The following is a 15909-nucleotide window of genomic DNA, read 5'->3' on the forward strand; positions in this document are numbered from 1 at the left end:
TGGGTAGATTGAAAGGCTTCAGTTCAGGCATGATCCCAATAAAGCCTAGCAGGAAATGTATAAATGGAAACTGAAATCTCCTTTTGACAACTAAATTAGATCCGTCTGACTTGTCTTTTTGAGAAGTCCGGAATTAATCAAATAAAAATGAGCTTAAGATTTTAATCGAACTCATGATTTACAAATTCAGAGATGACAATATTTATATTTTAGCATCAAGTACATCTCTCCCCCCCCCAAGAGCTTCTAAACATTGGTGCTGGTCTAATACGTTTGTTAAGCACTGTACGTAAGCAGAAACATTCCACGATCATACGGTCACATTGTAAATACAGTATCTACTTTATTTGTAAACAAAGCTATTTTTGCATGCATTTTTGTACACCTTGATTTTAAGACTCAATAAATATGGGACAGAATCCAAAGTTTTTGCTTTTTTTTTTTTTTTTTTTTTTGCCAAACTACAGTATGTTTTATTGAATATCATTAGCATGAAGAGGTTCACACAGAGATCAAGTTGGTGCGACAGCCGGACATTCACACACACAGTGTAATTCTCGCTTTGACATTGACACCGACAGGTACAGTAATTGATTGCACAACGCACAACACAACTGATGTGGAATGGTTCCCTCCACCCATCGGGACACTAGCTTTATTAGGTGCACCGCCGCAATCAAATTCCGATACAAATGGGGGTGGGGGGGTGGAGTTTGCAAAGGCAATAATTTTGAGCATGTTATGCTCAATATGAGGGTGGGTATTGTTTTTTGGGAATGTCGACTTTGACTAGATTTTTTTTTTCAGTATGCTATTTGAGTTAGGTACGTTCATTCCAGCAGTTATAAACATATTAATGCTTTTCTGACGACGTCGGGCAAGACTTTGTGTTTTTAAATGCAGAATTATTTATACTGCCATTGTGTTGGATTATTCAGGTGTACCAAACTGAAAGGCATTTTGGAAAGCCTACGCATTAAAAAAAAAAATCAATATTCATTTTACGATTATGTTGCTTGTGGTCAGTCCCCAACGGTGTTCACCATTTCGACATTCATAAATTGAATCGTGAGTTGTTTTTGCAAAGCAATTGTACTTCTGATACGACCTCACTTAGCTTGATGAGAGCAAGTTCAGAAGAAGATAGTTGTCCACAGTTCACACATCTGCAAATGTTTTTGTTGCATGTCGTACATCGTGAGGAACCGCAAAATTGTCAACTGCAATTCAAGTCGCTTTGTTTTGCAAGCACAATTAGCTGTAGTTTCTTTTTTGTTTGTTTGTTGATGTGGGTCGATGATGCACAGTCAGGTCAAAGACATTGTCCTCTTGTGTCCATTGAGAAGGGGTGTTGACTTGTGTCTTTTTGAAGGTTCCACTGTATCACATTATGCAACGCAGCTTCTGTGAAATTCTTCCCCGTTGTCACTTCTGCAAGGGAATATTAGTGGAAGTCGTAGAAATAAAGGTTAAACTCCTGTATTGCAATAAATAAATAAAATTTAACCACAATAAAATGTACTTGGGTATAAAAGTAAAATATCCATGTTGCTTTGCTAACATTTTAAACTGAGAACCCCCCCCCCCCAAAAATAATTCAATTAAAAACGCAAAATTAGCTATTGATCACAATTGAAAAAAAATACTGCATATGTTTTTTAAAGATTATACTTAATTTTAGAATGTGAGAAGCTTATGATTTTAAGACACAACATTCGCTAAGAATCATTGTTGGAGCAATTCTCTAAAATATGGCCAGGGAAGTCGAATTTCTCACGTCTCTAAATCTGTTGCATCAGATTCTTTCATGCTCCCCATTCCACACGCGCAAGTATTTGAGTTGTTACATCTTCTATTCATGTGGAAGTTTACAAACCCACAACTATGCACCTGCCCTACTGGAGCATAGTTGGTCTTTCCTTTCCCCCCCCCCCCTCCCTCCCTCTTCCTTTTTAAAAATGAATTTGTGCGTGTGTGTGTTTAAATTAACTACCCAACATTTTCAAGGTGACACCAAACGTTTGTAACCAACAGCAAGTGCCAAGCAGAGACTCTTGCCAGTAACAGGAGCACTGTTATCAACGTTAGCCACGGATGCACTCGAAAATAGGCTTTTCATCACAGATATTGAGTAGTGGGTTAAATCAGTTGAACACTTTTTAGTTGATGATGACAATTAAAATGTTCAAAGTCTATGCAGTGCACAGATGTGGAGGTCAAAAACACCACAAAAATAATAATAATAAAAAAAATAAAAGCAATTCCCTACTTTGGATTCCTCTGTCTCTGTACTGCCTGCTTCTGAATCAGGGTCCTGCATCACAGAAGCACAGGAAGTCCCCTGTTAAGAAGACCAGTCAAGGGAGTGTGCATAAACTCATGAAAATGAGACTCATGACAGGTGTGTTACAGACTGTGAATGAGACAGCTACTCTAGACTCACATTTGACCGAGCAGTGTCTTGGCCTGGTCTTGTTTTGGCTTCACTGGCGAAATAGACGCTGCTTGTGTCTAAACCGAGCGACTCGCTGTCATGCTGTGAATACAAAATGTCCTGCCTGGTTCATTGATGGAGAGCAAACTGTCTGGCATGATATATATGTATGGAATGGTTTCCTTCTTTTCAGCCTAGAATATTATACAAACGTTAATATAGGGGAGCATTCATTGAATAACTGCAGAGTGCTGCTGTTTCAGTTGTGAGGTAGATGTAATGGATACTCAGTCAAATGAATAATATCAAATCGGTATGTCGATCCTCACTGTAAATGAACTGTTCTCTTTTCCGATCTCTGCCGCCATCTTGCGGCCAAACTAACAGATTCGTCACTGAAACATTGATTGACGAACGTATGTGGCTTACCTGTCCGTGTGTGTCGGTGTATTTGAATTTCATGTTCTTGTAAAATTCTCTTTTGGGAAGCAAATACAGCAGCACCAAGTCACAGACAACAGTAGCCTGAAAAAAAAAGGTATTCAAACTGTTTGAGATCTTTTCAAATTAAAAGTTGTTTTTTTTTTCTTTTTAAGACGAATAAATAATAAAAGAGTCAGTACCAACATACCACGCCAAAAATGCCCACTCCGGAGCCTATTGCTGTTAATGTTGGGATGATATCAAATTTTCTGGCCTGTCAATACAGAGTAAGAATGTTTCAGATTCAATGCGGTAATAATGCCCACATGCGCGGAATAAAACGTGCAGGCTTGACTTTTAGCCTAATACGAATGTTTTAGGAATTAGAAAGGAAGCGGAGGTTTCATGAGAAAACCAACATGTCTACTTCATCATAACTGATAAGGTATCTCTCATGTAATAAATATCAAAGTATTTATTTATATTTTAATAATGCTATGTCAAACTTGAGACGGAAGAGGTTGATTGTATTTTGTACGCAAAACATACAGTATGTGAATACTGTGTTTATATATTATACATTACAGGAGAGTTTGGTTGTGAGTGAGTTATTTTTCTTTTCGTTTCGACGAAATGATGCTATACGATAGTGTCTTTACTGTTGCATGAAGTTTAGCGCATTGAGTTTTTAAATATGTGCACATTGTTAATTTTGTCAAGCTTCTGCTCTTCCCCTACATGTCTCTGGAAAATGTTGCTTTCATAAAAACCACTGGAGCAAACAATTATTGTGAAGTGTTAGGTACCATTTCCAAGAGAGCTCTTTTACGAAATCTCAGCAGATTGTAGAGGCATACCTGATGAATTGGTCAGTGTTAATACTTCCACAAATATGTTAGGATTTGACTTACCAGCGATTGCACAATGATATCTATCCGGATGCCAAACACTTTTAGGAGGGTTCTTTTTTGTTCCTTGCCGTCCATATAATGTTTTGCATACCTGAAAGAGTTACGGAAATGTTAACATTATATCCATGCTCTCATTTACCACATCACCCACACGTAATTTTCTCCATTCTACTACACTACTCATCATTTTGAGAATCAGAATTAGGAGGCACTGAAAGTAGAGCCAAAAGCGCACACACAGCAATGCTTGGAATAACTACATAGTAACCATGTTCATCCAAAGAAATATGGCTACACGCCTAAAGTTGTAGCCAACTGATGCTCTGGCTTTGTCTGTCTCTGCGGGGTTTCCATACAGTCCATGGAAGTTGTATGTGGGTTTGCAATATTTTACATCCACATCAAAGTTGCATGTCCAGTCAACCACGATGCCAATGGCCCCTCCCTGCACAAAATGAGCAACACAAAGTGTCATTATAATCAGGAGCGAACAAACAAAAAGCGTTCTGTTAAAAACTGAACTGGTTTGAAATGTCCAAAAAAAACCCCAATTATAATATCCCTTCCCATTCACAGCCAATCGTTCACATTAAACTTACCACTTTGGCAATTGTTTCAAAATTAAAGCCAGACTCCTTGACTATGTCTCCCAGTCTGAATATGGGACACAGTGGAGAATCTCTTGTATTGTGGAGACATTTGTTGATATATGTTGCATCAATGCCCTCGACAAGGTTACTCCTGCAAAGACGACAACGTGAACATCTGGCATTTATTATCATCTATTTTCTATCCCGCTTGTCCTCCCTAGGGTCACGGGTCTGTTGGAGCCTATCCCAGCTGTCTTTGTTTTCACATTCTCGTCAAGCCGGTCCCTTGTCTCGACCAATCGGTTTCCTCAGGTACTCTTGTCTTATCCAGGTGCTGCTCGTCTCGCCAGTTTGCTTGTATTTAGTTCTCTGCTTTATTTTTGTCTTTGTCGGTTGATTGCTTCTGTTTCTGTCATAGTCAAAGTTCCCTGAGTGAGTTAGGTTTGTAAGTTTGACTCTCGTTTTCTTGGGCCTTTTCCTCTATAATCCTTGTTTTCTTTTCCTGTAAATTTTTTTTTCTAGGAGTGAATGTTTTTTGAGATTCCTCCTGCTCCTCAGTCCTGCCACCCTGCTTTCTTGCACTGGGTACTCCAACGCCAGGAAAAAACAGCTTGTGACCGTAAGTGTAAAACGAATCTCGGCGTTGCATTGTGTGTCTTGAAAGATGTATTTTAAAGACCTCCCAGTAGGGTGCAGTGCAATCCAATATAATCCAATATTGACATATTATTACCTAACGGAATCAATCAGAACCAAGCAGGAGGCAGAATTAGTGCCGTGGCTCTTTTGGATTGGATCTCTTTTGATATAATTATAGCATGGACGTAATTTGACTTGTTTGTTCATATCTTGGGTAGCAATGTTCTTTTTTTTCTTTCTTTGTTTCTTTTCACGAGACTTGGCAACAAGTATTCTATAATGTGTCAAATGTGTTTGGAAGAAATGAGTCCTTTTGAATGTTAAATAATATTGCCAACTACTGTTATGTTATGATGCACAATAGCAAAAAAAATGTCACCAGTGATTATTCTTTTCAATGCACCACAGTTTGGTTTTGGTAGATTCTCATAACCATAATAATTCTATAATATTGTTTCTTTTTAATATTTAGCTTGTGCATTTTTTCTACAAAATGCTTTCTAGGTTCATCACATCTAAATTTTGGTCATACATACCTTGTCACACCAAATATGGGGAATGTTACAGAGTTCTTGATGAACAGTGTGTAGTTCTCTGCAGACTTCAAGAGGGGAGGGCTGGAGAAACAAGAAAATTGTACAAGCTCTCTTTCTTTGAAACAGGCTAAAGAATAGTAACGATTCAGGGTTAAGAACTTACTCTGGTATGTTGTGGTCATTCTCAATAGGGCACCATGCCAGAACCTCGCAAGTCTTTGTTGCATTATCACACACACCAGTCATATGTCCTTGAAAGAAAAACATCCATCAAAATATCCAGAATCGCTGCAGCACTAGCCAAGCACATTTTATTTTGAGCGGGCGCTTGGGGGGTGGGGGTGGGGGGGGGGGGGGGACACGTGCCACTCCAAACATTTTCTGCTTCCACTTGTGATCGACTTATCTTTAATTAGCATCAACTGTAGCAAGCGAGATGTGAAGCAAAGCAGATGCTGAATTTGCCGTTTCCCTTATCTCTCTCTCTCTGCGGCTTCTCTATCCGTACCATAGATGAATTCACAGTCGGTTTCCTAGAAGGTATTTGGTCATTCGCCATAAGCCTCCTCCCCGACATCCCCCTAGCTTACTCGTTCTCGTGAGATGACCAACGCTCCGAGTGGCGCCTCGATGTAAGCTTGATTGGTACACACATCAAGCAATGTCTTAACTCTTCGGTTTGATGTGGGGAGTCATGCAGAGGACATAAATAGTTAAATATTGAAAGATGGAGGACACGAAATATGCCGAACTATCTTTGAAATGAGTGACAAATTAGATGTTGGGCCCATCAAAGTAGCTCTCATGTTTGTTTTTAGTGGCTCAATGTCAGCTCATACGGAGCACGAACATTGAGTCTATTTGCATAGATGGACGTATGCATTTATTTGCTTAAGGCGGAGATTAGACACATGCTTGAATGTGAAGCGAGACAAGATAGAAGCATGCACAAAGTCCAGGGGCAAGAATTAATAAAAGAGACATCAAATGTTTGCCAACGATGAGTCTTCTTTTTTTTCTTCTTTTTTTTTTTTTTTGCACGAGTTCATCTTATAGCAGTTCTCATTAGCCAAAGCCCATTTTGCAAACACAAGGCCGGTGAGCTCTTTATCTCATCCGTCCACTCGGCATCATCATGTCTTAAAAAGGCTTTGAGAAGTTTGAGGAGGGCTATAAGTCTGAGGCCAAGTCAAATACGAGAAGAATAGCCAGGAGTGATCTCTTGGTTTCCCCCACAGAAAAGTAGACGGTTGTTCAGTGAGGACTGGTGCGGTCACACACTGTCGGGCCGTCAGGATTTACCATGTCCCGTACGTTTGAAACTCCCTCCTTCGCAGTCGGCGTTGGAGCTACAATTGTGCTTGCCTGGGAGCTGTTGGAAATAATGAACTGGGGTTAGGTTTTTTTTTTTTCTTCTTATAGAAGTTAAGAAAAAGTCAGCCAATGTACAGTGAAACCTCCAAAGTTTCTCTGGTCATTTTTATGGTCGTTTGCATTTATGTTATGATGGACCTCTGCCTTTCACGGGGTAGGAACCGGGACAGCTGGCGAACAGCGAAAATCCACATATAATTGGCGCCCATCGAAATGCGTCAAATTTCATTCATAAATATCAAATGTGATTATTGTAAAAATCAGTTCATTGAACTTACTGTCATATTTATTGCATCTTTTAAAACGCCTCCCTGGGTCATGGCACAGTTTCATGTGATGTCAAAATCCAGGACACGGGCTGTTTGAGCGACATAAGATGCAATGAATCAAAGTGTAGAGTTGGCTGGCTGTTAACTGCTTAACAGTTAGCCACTCTGTGTGTTGAGTGACTCAATGCAAGTTATGGCAGGTGGCGTGTTTATTTTCATATTTCATATTTTCAAGCTCAGACTTCCCGCTCCCCAGCCACTTCTTCTAGCTTCCCAGGCCAGCTGGGTGACTTAGTCTCTCCAGCGTGTCCTGGGTCGTCCCCGGGGCCTCCTTCTGGTGGGAAACACCTCACCAGGGAGGCATTCAGGAGGTATCCTAATCAAATGCCCGAGCCACCTCATCTGGCTGTGATGATAGTAAAATTAAAATCCACGATGCAGTGAAGCAGCAAAAATGAACCATGAAATAGCAGTGGATAACGGATGGCAACGAACTGTTGAGGTGAGTTGAGGAGGCTTCTCTAGAAATAAGTAGTCCTTGGTTCTCATCTTGTGGCATTTATAAATATTTACAGCATAAACCTTTTCAGGATGGGCGTCAATTATTCAGATTTTTGCTATTCGCTGCAAGGCACGCTCCCTAGTTCCTCAAACAGACATATTTTGCTCAGTTTGTACTGAGATAAGAAACTATTTTTCAAATCAATCGAGAAGTGAAATTTACTATAAATACCATCATTGGTACCTGTCTGTGGTACTATCACTCCAAAACACAAGAAAAATCGAAAGCACACTCATCGTATATTTACACATGCTCAGTGAGCCCCTCCAATTTTTACCACCGTTGTAATGTTCAACTTTGGTGTTTTCACTGTAAAATGTTTTTAAAAAGTGTCTGAAATACACACGTATGACCACAGTTAGTCATTTGATGACCAAAATCAATGCAACAATGTTTCCTCTTTGGCACAGTTATAAAAACAGTTTTGGAATGAGACCCTGTTTCTGTTTTATTTTAAGGTTTTTGGACACCTATACGATATAGGTACAATATGTCTGAGTGAAGGGGTAGGGAGGAGAGGGACTTGCATACCTCCGGACACTTTCCCATCTTTTGACCTTCCGTGATAATGTAGTTAGTCATCACCACAAATGAAGAATCTCCCTGTAGTTTACAGAAGACAAATAGTTAACAGTATGTTAAACAGTCGCATAATAAATAGCCAGATCCAGAAGATTGTGAGACTTTTTTTTTACACCGCGAACATTATTTACATTTAATACAGAACCTACGCAATTGTTATTTGACATTCCAAAGTTTTGAGCATTTTTAGAGTTAGTTAAAAAGGCCTGTCTGGTATATGGACCGACCACCTGTGGGGGGAATTTATCATAAAGTTGGAAAAACTAGCACAGTTCAGCCTTCAGGGGGGACTGTTGGGTAGAATTCAGAAAATCCTACTTTTTTCCCGAAATGTTTTATCTGTTGAAGACTGTGCATGCTGGATCACTTTTGCCAATGGCTATCGAGAGCTTCACCTCTGTTTCGTTCAAGAGGCAGCTGAAAACGTGGCCGATCACTCATCAACACTCGCGAACACTCAAAGACACTTACACGGGCACTTGATAAACAGCACCTTCTAAAGCCATTTGCCTGTAAGCACTTAAAAAAACAACAACAATCACTTCATGGTAGCACAATATAACTTGCACTTCACCCATTTTATTCCACTTGTTTTACAGTAACTGCGTTATTGTAAGGTTTATTTTTATGATTTTTGTCTGGTATTACACAGAGATGTGCAAACAGTGTATTGTCGGTGCTATTTCTGTGTTTTAATGTATGCGACTACAAATGGAAAATTATTATACGGCTAAAATGTATTTTATCGACGGCGATGCTATCCCATTCAAATAAATATATACATAAATAAATGCTGTTGATTGTGAACTGTTCCATTCGTTCCCCATACATTTCAGATTCCCATCATTTTCATAAAATTCCGTTAATTTATCATGGATTGAAGTACTCTTCGTGGCTGCAATTCCTACACTGAAGAAAATGATGTGTTGAATTTACTCAATTTCATTTTGGCTGCACACAATATAATAATCTTAGGTTAGCTTCATTTTTAAGTCGATGTAGAGTCGCTTCTTTTTTCTTTTTTTTTCCAGCGTCCATGCTAAAAATCTCTATTTTTGGAAGCCCTTTAATTAAAGCTAAAAGAGTACACATTCACTCAACCCGTTGCGGTGGTGTGAACGGCAAAATCCGAAGAAATGAAAGTTGACTTTAGTTCAATCACATGGCAGTTGAGTGTTTTACATAAGCCGGTCCTATAATTGCAAAAAAGGTCCACACCCAACACCTTACAGCCGAACAAGACAATCCACCGAGCCTTTGTTATTTCTTTCTCAGAGTTAACAGGACCCGGGAACGGGTTAGGTAAACAAAGAAATATATTGACCGCGGTCTTTTCATCGACTGTTTGCTTTGTGCTTTATGGGACACATGCGAGAGAGCACAAAGACACCTTGAGGTGAAACCGAATCTGTGCTCGTACCGTCATGTGTCGTCGTTGATTACTTCTGGCATGAAGTCAAGCTAACAATGACGTTATAAACCTTGAGCTTTGTCGCCAGGTGGTCGCCGTGCAGCTTTTGGGGAGAGCAAATCGTTTTGATGTTTTCATATCAACTCAGTCTGATTTTTATGAACCCTGACAGTTTGATTTATGGAGGCAAGGACAATGGTGACTTGAGATGTTGACCGGCTTTGACAGTGCGTCCAGTGTGACGCCTCGATTAGCGTTGACTGCAGTGGTTGAAATTTATGAAGAACGTTGCCTGTGTGAATCGCCACGAGTAATCTAGTGACCAACCTGTGGCGGGAAGACATAGTCGGCTACATCCCACACTCTCTCCTCTCCGTTCACGTTGGTGTAGCCCACTCCTTTCATTTTGGTAAAGACGGAGCTGACGGCCGTGTCTGTGGACTGGTAACCTTTCTCGTAGATGAACACCCACCTGTACAGGACAAGGGACGCAATCGGTCAGGCCCGTCATGACCTCAGCATCCAGCTACGCTCTTGCCAAGCATCTGAGCTCACAGGCAAGGACATGTTCGGGATAGTGTTGATCTTGACATGGAGCACTGCAATCTTGCCATGCCAACAGCACGCCTCACGCGTGAGTCGGTGGAGTTGCATAATGTCGTGGACTTCTACTTGAAATGTCGCAATAAGAGAGAGTGATGGATTATTTGTGTGCTCATATGACACATGAATAGCTACCTCACACAGTAAAACGGAGTATTTGAGCAGTGACCGTTTCCTCGGTGGAAGTCATTTGTCAGGGCTTGACTGAAGCTACTTTTTGTTGTTTGTTTTTTGTCTGACTGGCTTAACTTTTTGTCTTCGCCAAGTGAAAAGAATTCTCTATTGGATTCGAGATCTGACCTCTGACCTGACCATTTTAGAATCTTGGATTCATATGCCTTCAAGAAGTCATTTTCTGTAGTCTTGTCGCATTTATTCTCATGAGAGTATGTCAATACTGTATACACTTCAGTTCATTTTTGTAACTTCTATCAGTCATCTCAAATACACTGGTGCACCATTAGGTGACATCTCCATACTTTGTCTCATTAACTATTCTATTCCTTCACAATTATTTTTTCTTTCCAGTCATTCTGAAAAAAATGGACTTTGGTTTTATCTGTCCAAAGAATCTTGTTTCGGATGTTTTCTGGTAAAGTCTAATCTTAAAAACTTTCCGTCAACCCCCCCCCCCCCCCCCCCCACACACCACCACCACCACCACCACATTTATATTCTGTGTCCCAATAATTTTCATCACCTTACGTTGGAGCTATTCTGCAAAAATAAAAAATAAAAATAAAAAAAGACTATAACCCCTACCATCGTTTCATGAATACTCTTAAATTTAAAATGACAATCGACCCCACACCACAATCATATACTGTCGTTGCTTTTTAATTTCATATCTATTGTTGCGATGTATGAAGATTAAAGCCTCAAAGGTTGTCCAAGCACTTGTGGATGCAACAATACAGTATTTGTACAAAAAGACAATGCAGCAAAGTGGCCGTCATTATTCGAAAGTGCATTCTCTCATTTTCAGTCAACAGTTTGACAATTCAGTTCAGACCTCCCTTCCTACCGTTGGGTTTGCCCGTTCTTGGGTAATCCGCTTTCCTCCCCTACTCGGTTGGGATAACTGAAGACTCTAAATGGTTCATAGGCATGAATATGAGTGTGAATAATTCTCGGTCTATATGTGCCCCATGAGTGGCTCGCAACCAGTCCAGGGTGCACCCTGCTTCAGGCCTAAACACATGCTGGTATAGACCCCGGTTTACTCACAATCCGATGAGGAAAAGCACAACTGGCACATTTATGTATCAGCCTATGAAGCTTTAACCCGAATGATAAAATTGGAGTTCTACAGTTGCTTTTAGGTTATTGATGCAAGTATCACAATTAAAAATTAACCAGCCATGACAATATGACCACTTGCATTATGATCAAGTCATCATAAAAGAATATCAAAACGTGTTCAGTTTTGAATATAAATCTAACCATTTAGCTGTGAGTGAGGTTTGTAGTTGCATAGAAATGAATCATCCATAAATATCTAACATTTCATTTAGCTGTGTTACAGTAGTTGATATGCATTTGTATCTCTCAGTATGATGTGCTGTGCACCATGACAGCAAACTACAACCACATGAAACGTATTATTAAAAGAATACTTTTCGAATATTGTCAGTCAAAACTGAACATTACCTTTATAAAGGAAGAATATTTAACACACTTCTTGTGTTGGATATCATTAGATCTCACCTTTTTATTGTCATTTAAACAATAACAAAAAAAAAATCGTTATGAAAAGCACTATAGTGTCAAAGCCAACGCGTGCGTTATGGTCTTACAAAATGAATAATTAGTGAATTTTATGAAAGTATGTCTTAAATGTCTGAAAAATGATTATGACAAAATACAGCGTGTTGGAGTTTCTGGTTGTGTTTTAATTGGAAAATGGTGTTGCATGTTCCCGCCGTGCCTGTGTGGGTTTTCTCCGGGTACTCCGGTTTCCTCGCTCATTCCAAAAACATGCAAGGCAGGTTAACGGAACGCAGAAAATTGTCCCTAGGTGTGATTGTGAGCCTGAATGGTTGCTCGTCTATGTGTGCCCTTCAACTGTCTGGCAAGCAATTCAGGGTGTATCGCCCCTACTGCCCAAAAACAGCTGGGATAGACTCCAGCACACCTGCGACCCTTGTGAGGGTAAGCGGCTCATATAATGAATGGATGGAGTGTATACAAATAAGCCAGCTTCTTTTGGGTAAATCAAATTATGTCAGGTTATAGGAGAAGTGTGGGAAACTAGAGCACATTGATAGAAATATGAGAGCTTGGAAAAGCATGAAAAATGGAAGTCTAACAGTGGAAGTGAGATCTGTATCTGCTGCGACAGAAGGAGAACAGCGGCAGAAAGGAGGCCTCTTGATGCGCTGAGGGCTTTTCTCTCACCATGCTGTGCTGCAGCGATTACCCGTCAGTGTTTCAAACATCACCATCTGTCTCACATCTCAAACAATGGGTTGTCATTTTTGTCACTTTAAATGTGACATTCGGGGAATTAATTAGGTTGTTTTGTTTTTTTAATTCATTCATTTTTTAGACCAGTCGTTTACGTCTGGCTTCATCCAAGATTACGTTCTCGGCTGAAACCCTTTTCCTTTTCATGTTGTATTTTAGGAAAGATTTATGCAAAGCACCGTTTGCTCACAAAACTGTTGAATTTTCATGCCTCGGGGAGGAAAAAAAAACTCAATGGAGATTGAGAGTCCACATATTTATGCTTTCCTTAACACTAAGAAGAATGCGTAACTCCAGAAATTAAAATAAAATCTAGATTATATGAAAAACCAATCGATGGTTCACTGATCCCAGATGAAGACATCCAAATTATAAATCATAATCACATTGTGAAACCCTGATACAAAAACACATGAGACCAGCTAAATGTTTGAAAGACGAAATTTAAAACCAATGTAAAAGTCACCTGTGCTGCTTCCACAAGGTTAAAATGATCATTTGTGGACTTTCAAAACACTCAAAAACATGCTATAATGGCTACCTGATAATAATCTAATTCTAATACTGTACAATAATTCACACCCTGACCGAAATCTTTTTTTTCTTTTCCCGAAAAAACGTATTTCCCCCTCATAGTTTTCTCTGCATTTTTGTGTCTGACAATTTTGAGTGAGTGCAATCTTTTGCACTTTGACATTAAAGGGCTACTTTGACATTCTTCGACTTATTAGCCCTTTCATGCACCTTGTAACCTGATAACATGATAAGATGTCCACTGTAGTAACCGCTGTCCCCGAAAGGGTTAAACACATTCAAACCAATCCATCAAGCAATTATAATTTGCTTATACCGTATATATAATGATTACTTTGAAAAGCTGCTAAATGTCAAAGGCAAATAACTTTTTCGGGGGGGATTTTGGGGTGGCTCTGACCCTACACTGACGATTATCCAAATCATAACCACATTCTGAATCAAAACAAGGGCATGCTATCAATAAGCTGTGTTACATATTATTTTTAGAAATGCCATTAAAAGACAATGGACCATGGACAGTGGGCTACAATTGGCCCCCCAAACCATATTAGGGACACTCGTGAATGAATGATGAGTCTTCCAATCTATTCGTTGTGAAATTTGATATAGATATTAAAATTAGCAATTTTTAGAATAATGACATTTTGGACAAACAGCTAATCACAAAAAATGAACGCAACAGCTTAAATATACCCATGTACTAAATCCAAATTGAATTTAACTCAGAGTTTAACTTGAAGGTGAAGTGTAGGTCATTACATGGGTCTTACACACACACACACACACACACGCACACACACACACAAACTGTTGAAGGCAACACCCCTCCGCACTGTTTGGCAGGGAATTGGGCAGCACTTGATTGTTATCTATGCTAGCATATGTCCCAGCCTGTTCATCAGACACAGTTCCTCGGGTTCTGCAGCCTAAGGTGCGCGCACGCACACGCACACACACACGCACACTTAGAAGTAACTCAAACAACAAAACATAAATCAGCATGTAGTCCTGGCAAGTGGTCCAAAAGAAAGCAGACCTTTGAGGAGACATTTAGTGAAGTCATCATACATGTCAGTGCGTGCATGTTTGTGGATGCAACGAGTGGGTCAGTGCGTCACTCAGCTTGCACATTTGTTTCAACTTGAAGAAGAGCGAACGATGCGACTCATCGGTCTTTTCTCCTTAGCATCAGAGACATTCCAAATCCAAGAATCCTTTTATGCAAAATATAATGAGAACGATTGGGATGAAGAAGCTGTTGGAATTCAGGAGGTCACACCGAGAGGCCACTCCAAACAAGCTCGGACTTTCTGGACAATGCAAACTTCTGTATTCAAGGCAGCCAAGACATAAAAGTCTTACCCGATGATGTAAGCCAAGACCCCCAGCTGGATGAGGCGACAAACCACCCCTACTCTCCTATTCCTGACCAGCACCTGGCGCGGGGTCTCATACTCGAAAAAAAAGTCAGAGAGGGCGTTGGTGATTTGGCTCTTCATTTTCAGGTGGCTGACCAAGCGAGAGGAGGGGGCTCTTCACCTCACTCGGAGCACCCAAACGCTTGCGCTCCCTCTGGCCTGCTTCCCCTCACCAGTGACGAAAGTCTTCTGCCACCTCTCCTCTCTCAAGGAATGTCGGATGCGCTTCAAGAGAAGTCTTGACTTCCTCCCCCTCTCTCTCTCTCTCTGTCTCCCTTCCTCCCTCCCTGCCTCTCTTTTGCCCCTTCAGCCTGTGGATCTTTGCATTTATTCACTGCTTCATCTTTTATTATGTCTTTGGCTCAACATTCACATCGTGATATTTTGGGGGACTTACATTTTTCGTGTAGGTTGTTTCGAAATGAGTCCGTTGTTGCTGACACACACACACACACACACACACACACACACACACACACACACACACACACACACACACACACACACACACAGAGGCACACGCGCAAAGGAGCATGTGCTTTCTTTAAGCAATCAAACCTTATTGTCATCCTCTTGACACACACTTCCTGCATGTGAGGCGGAGATAGATGCCACAAAGTTGAGACGAATACACATTGCCTGTTTGCCGACCCTCGTGTCACTATTTGCAGACATTAAGCCGTCTTATTATCATCATTTCGAGTGGTGGTGTTCTGACGGACAACAAATTGTGCTCCCGCCTTCCACAAGGTGCTTTGAATTTATAATTTGAGTGCATAGAAAGTAGTATTATACAGATATGACATACGTACAAATAATAATCTATTAAAAAAAACTTTCCACTTAGGCTGAAAATCAGTTTTTGTTGAATTTACTCAATTTTATTTCACCAAGAGGTTGCAAAAAAGTAAAATCACATACCTAAATTTTTTTTATCTGGATCCAGATAAAACTAAGAACTCTCGGGAACGGCTCAGGTTTTGTCTCATCTAACACAGGTTTGCCTGTAGAGTGATCGGGAAAGCCTTTGTGTGTTTTACTAAAGGAGACTCGAGTCAATTGTCAGGACGTACAGTAGAGCATAATTGTTTTAGAGAACGGTAGAGCAAGTATGCTCGAATAGCTTTGTGAGAATGTTTTCAAGGAATATACAC

General features: G+C 40.2%; 1 protein-coding gene across 10 annotated transcripts; it reads right to left on the bottom strand.

Annotated features, from left to right (window-relative positions):
* Nucleotides 1–318: 318 nt before the first annotated feature.
* p2rx1 (purinergic receptor P2X, ligand-gated ion channel, 1) lies at nt 319–15009 on the bottom strand. 10 transcript variants are annotated; one of them, XM_086130245.1, is made up of 14 exons: nt 14700–15009; nt 10059–10203; nt 8270–8341; nt 6848–6905; nt 5697–5784; nt 5534–5614; nt 4368–4509; nt 4068–4213; nt 3769–3859; nt 3066–3131; nt 2864–2959; nt 2444–2536; nt 2270–2341; nt 319–1431 (listed from the first exon to the last, which is right to left on the bottom strand). In XM_086130245.1, exons 1-14 carry the CDS (start codon nt 14834–14836, stop codon nt 1426–1428), a joined length of 1293 nt encoding a protein of 430 aa, XP_085986371.1. In that variant the 5' UTR covers nt 14837–15009; the 3' UTR covers nt 319–1425. The 10 variants fall into 10 exon arrangements, 6 of the variants coding, with proteins under 6 accessions (XP_085986371.1, XP_085986373.1, XP_085986370.1 ...); XM_086130247.1 differs by having other exon boundaries at nt 2270–2314; nt 6836–6905; nt 14700–15008; XM_086130244.1 differs by having other exon boundaries at nt 6836–6905; nt 14700–15008.
* Between the last annotated feature and the right edge of the window lie 900 nt (nt 15010–15909).

Source organism: Hippocampus guttulatus, chromosome 15 (assembly GCF_054856545.1).
Source record: "Hippocampus guttulatus isolate MCC_2025c chromosome 15, RoL_Hgut_1.0, whole genome shotgun sequence".
NCBI lineage: Eukaryota > Metazoa > Chordata > Actinopteri > Syngnathiformes > Syngnathidae > Hippocampus > Hippocampus guttulatus.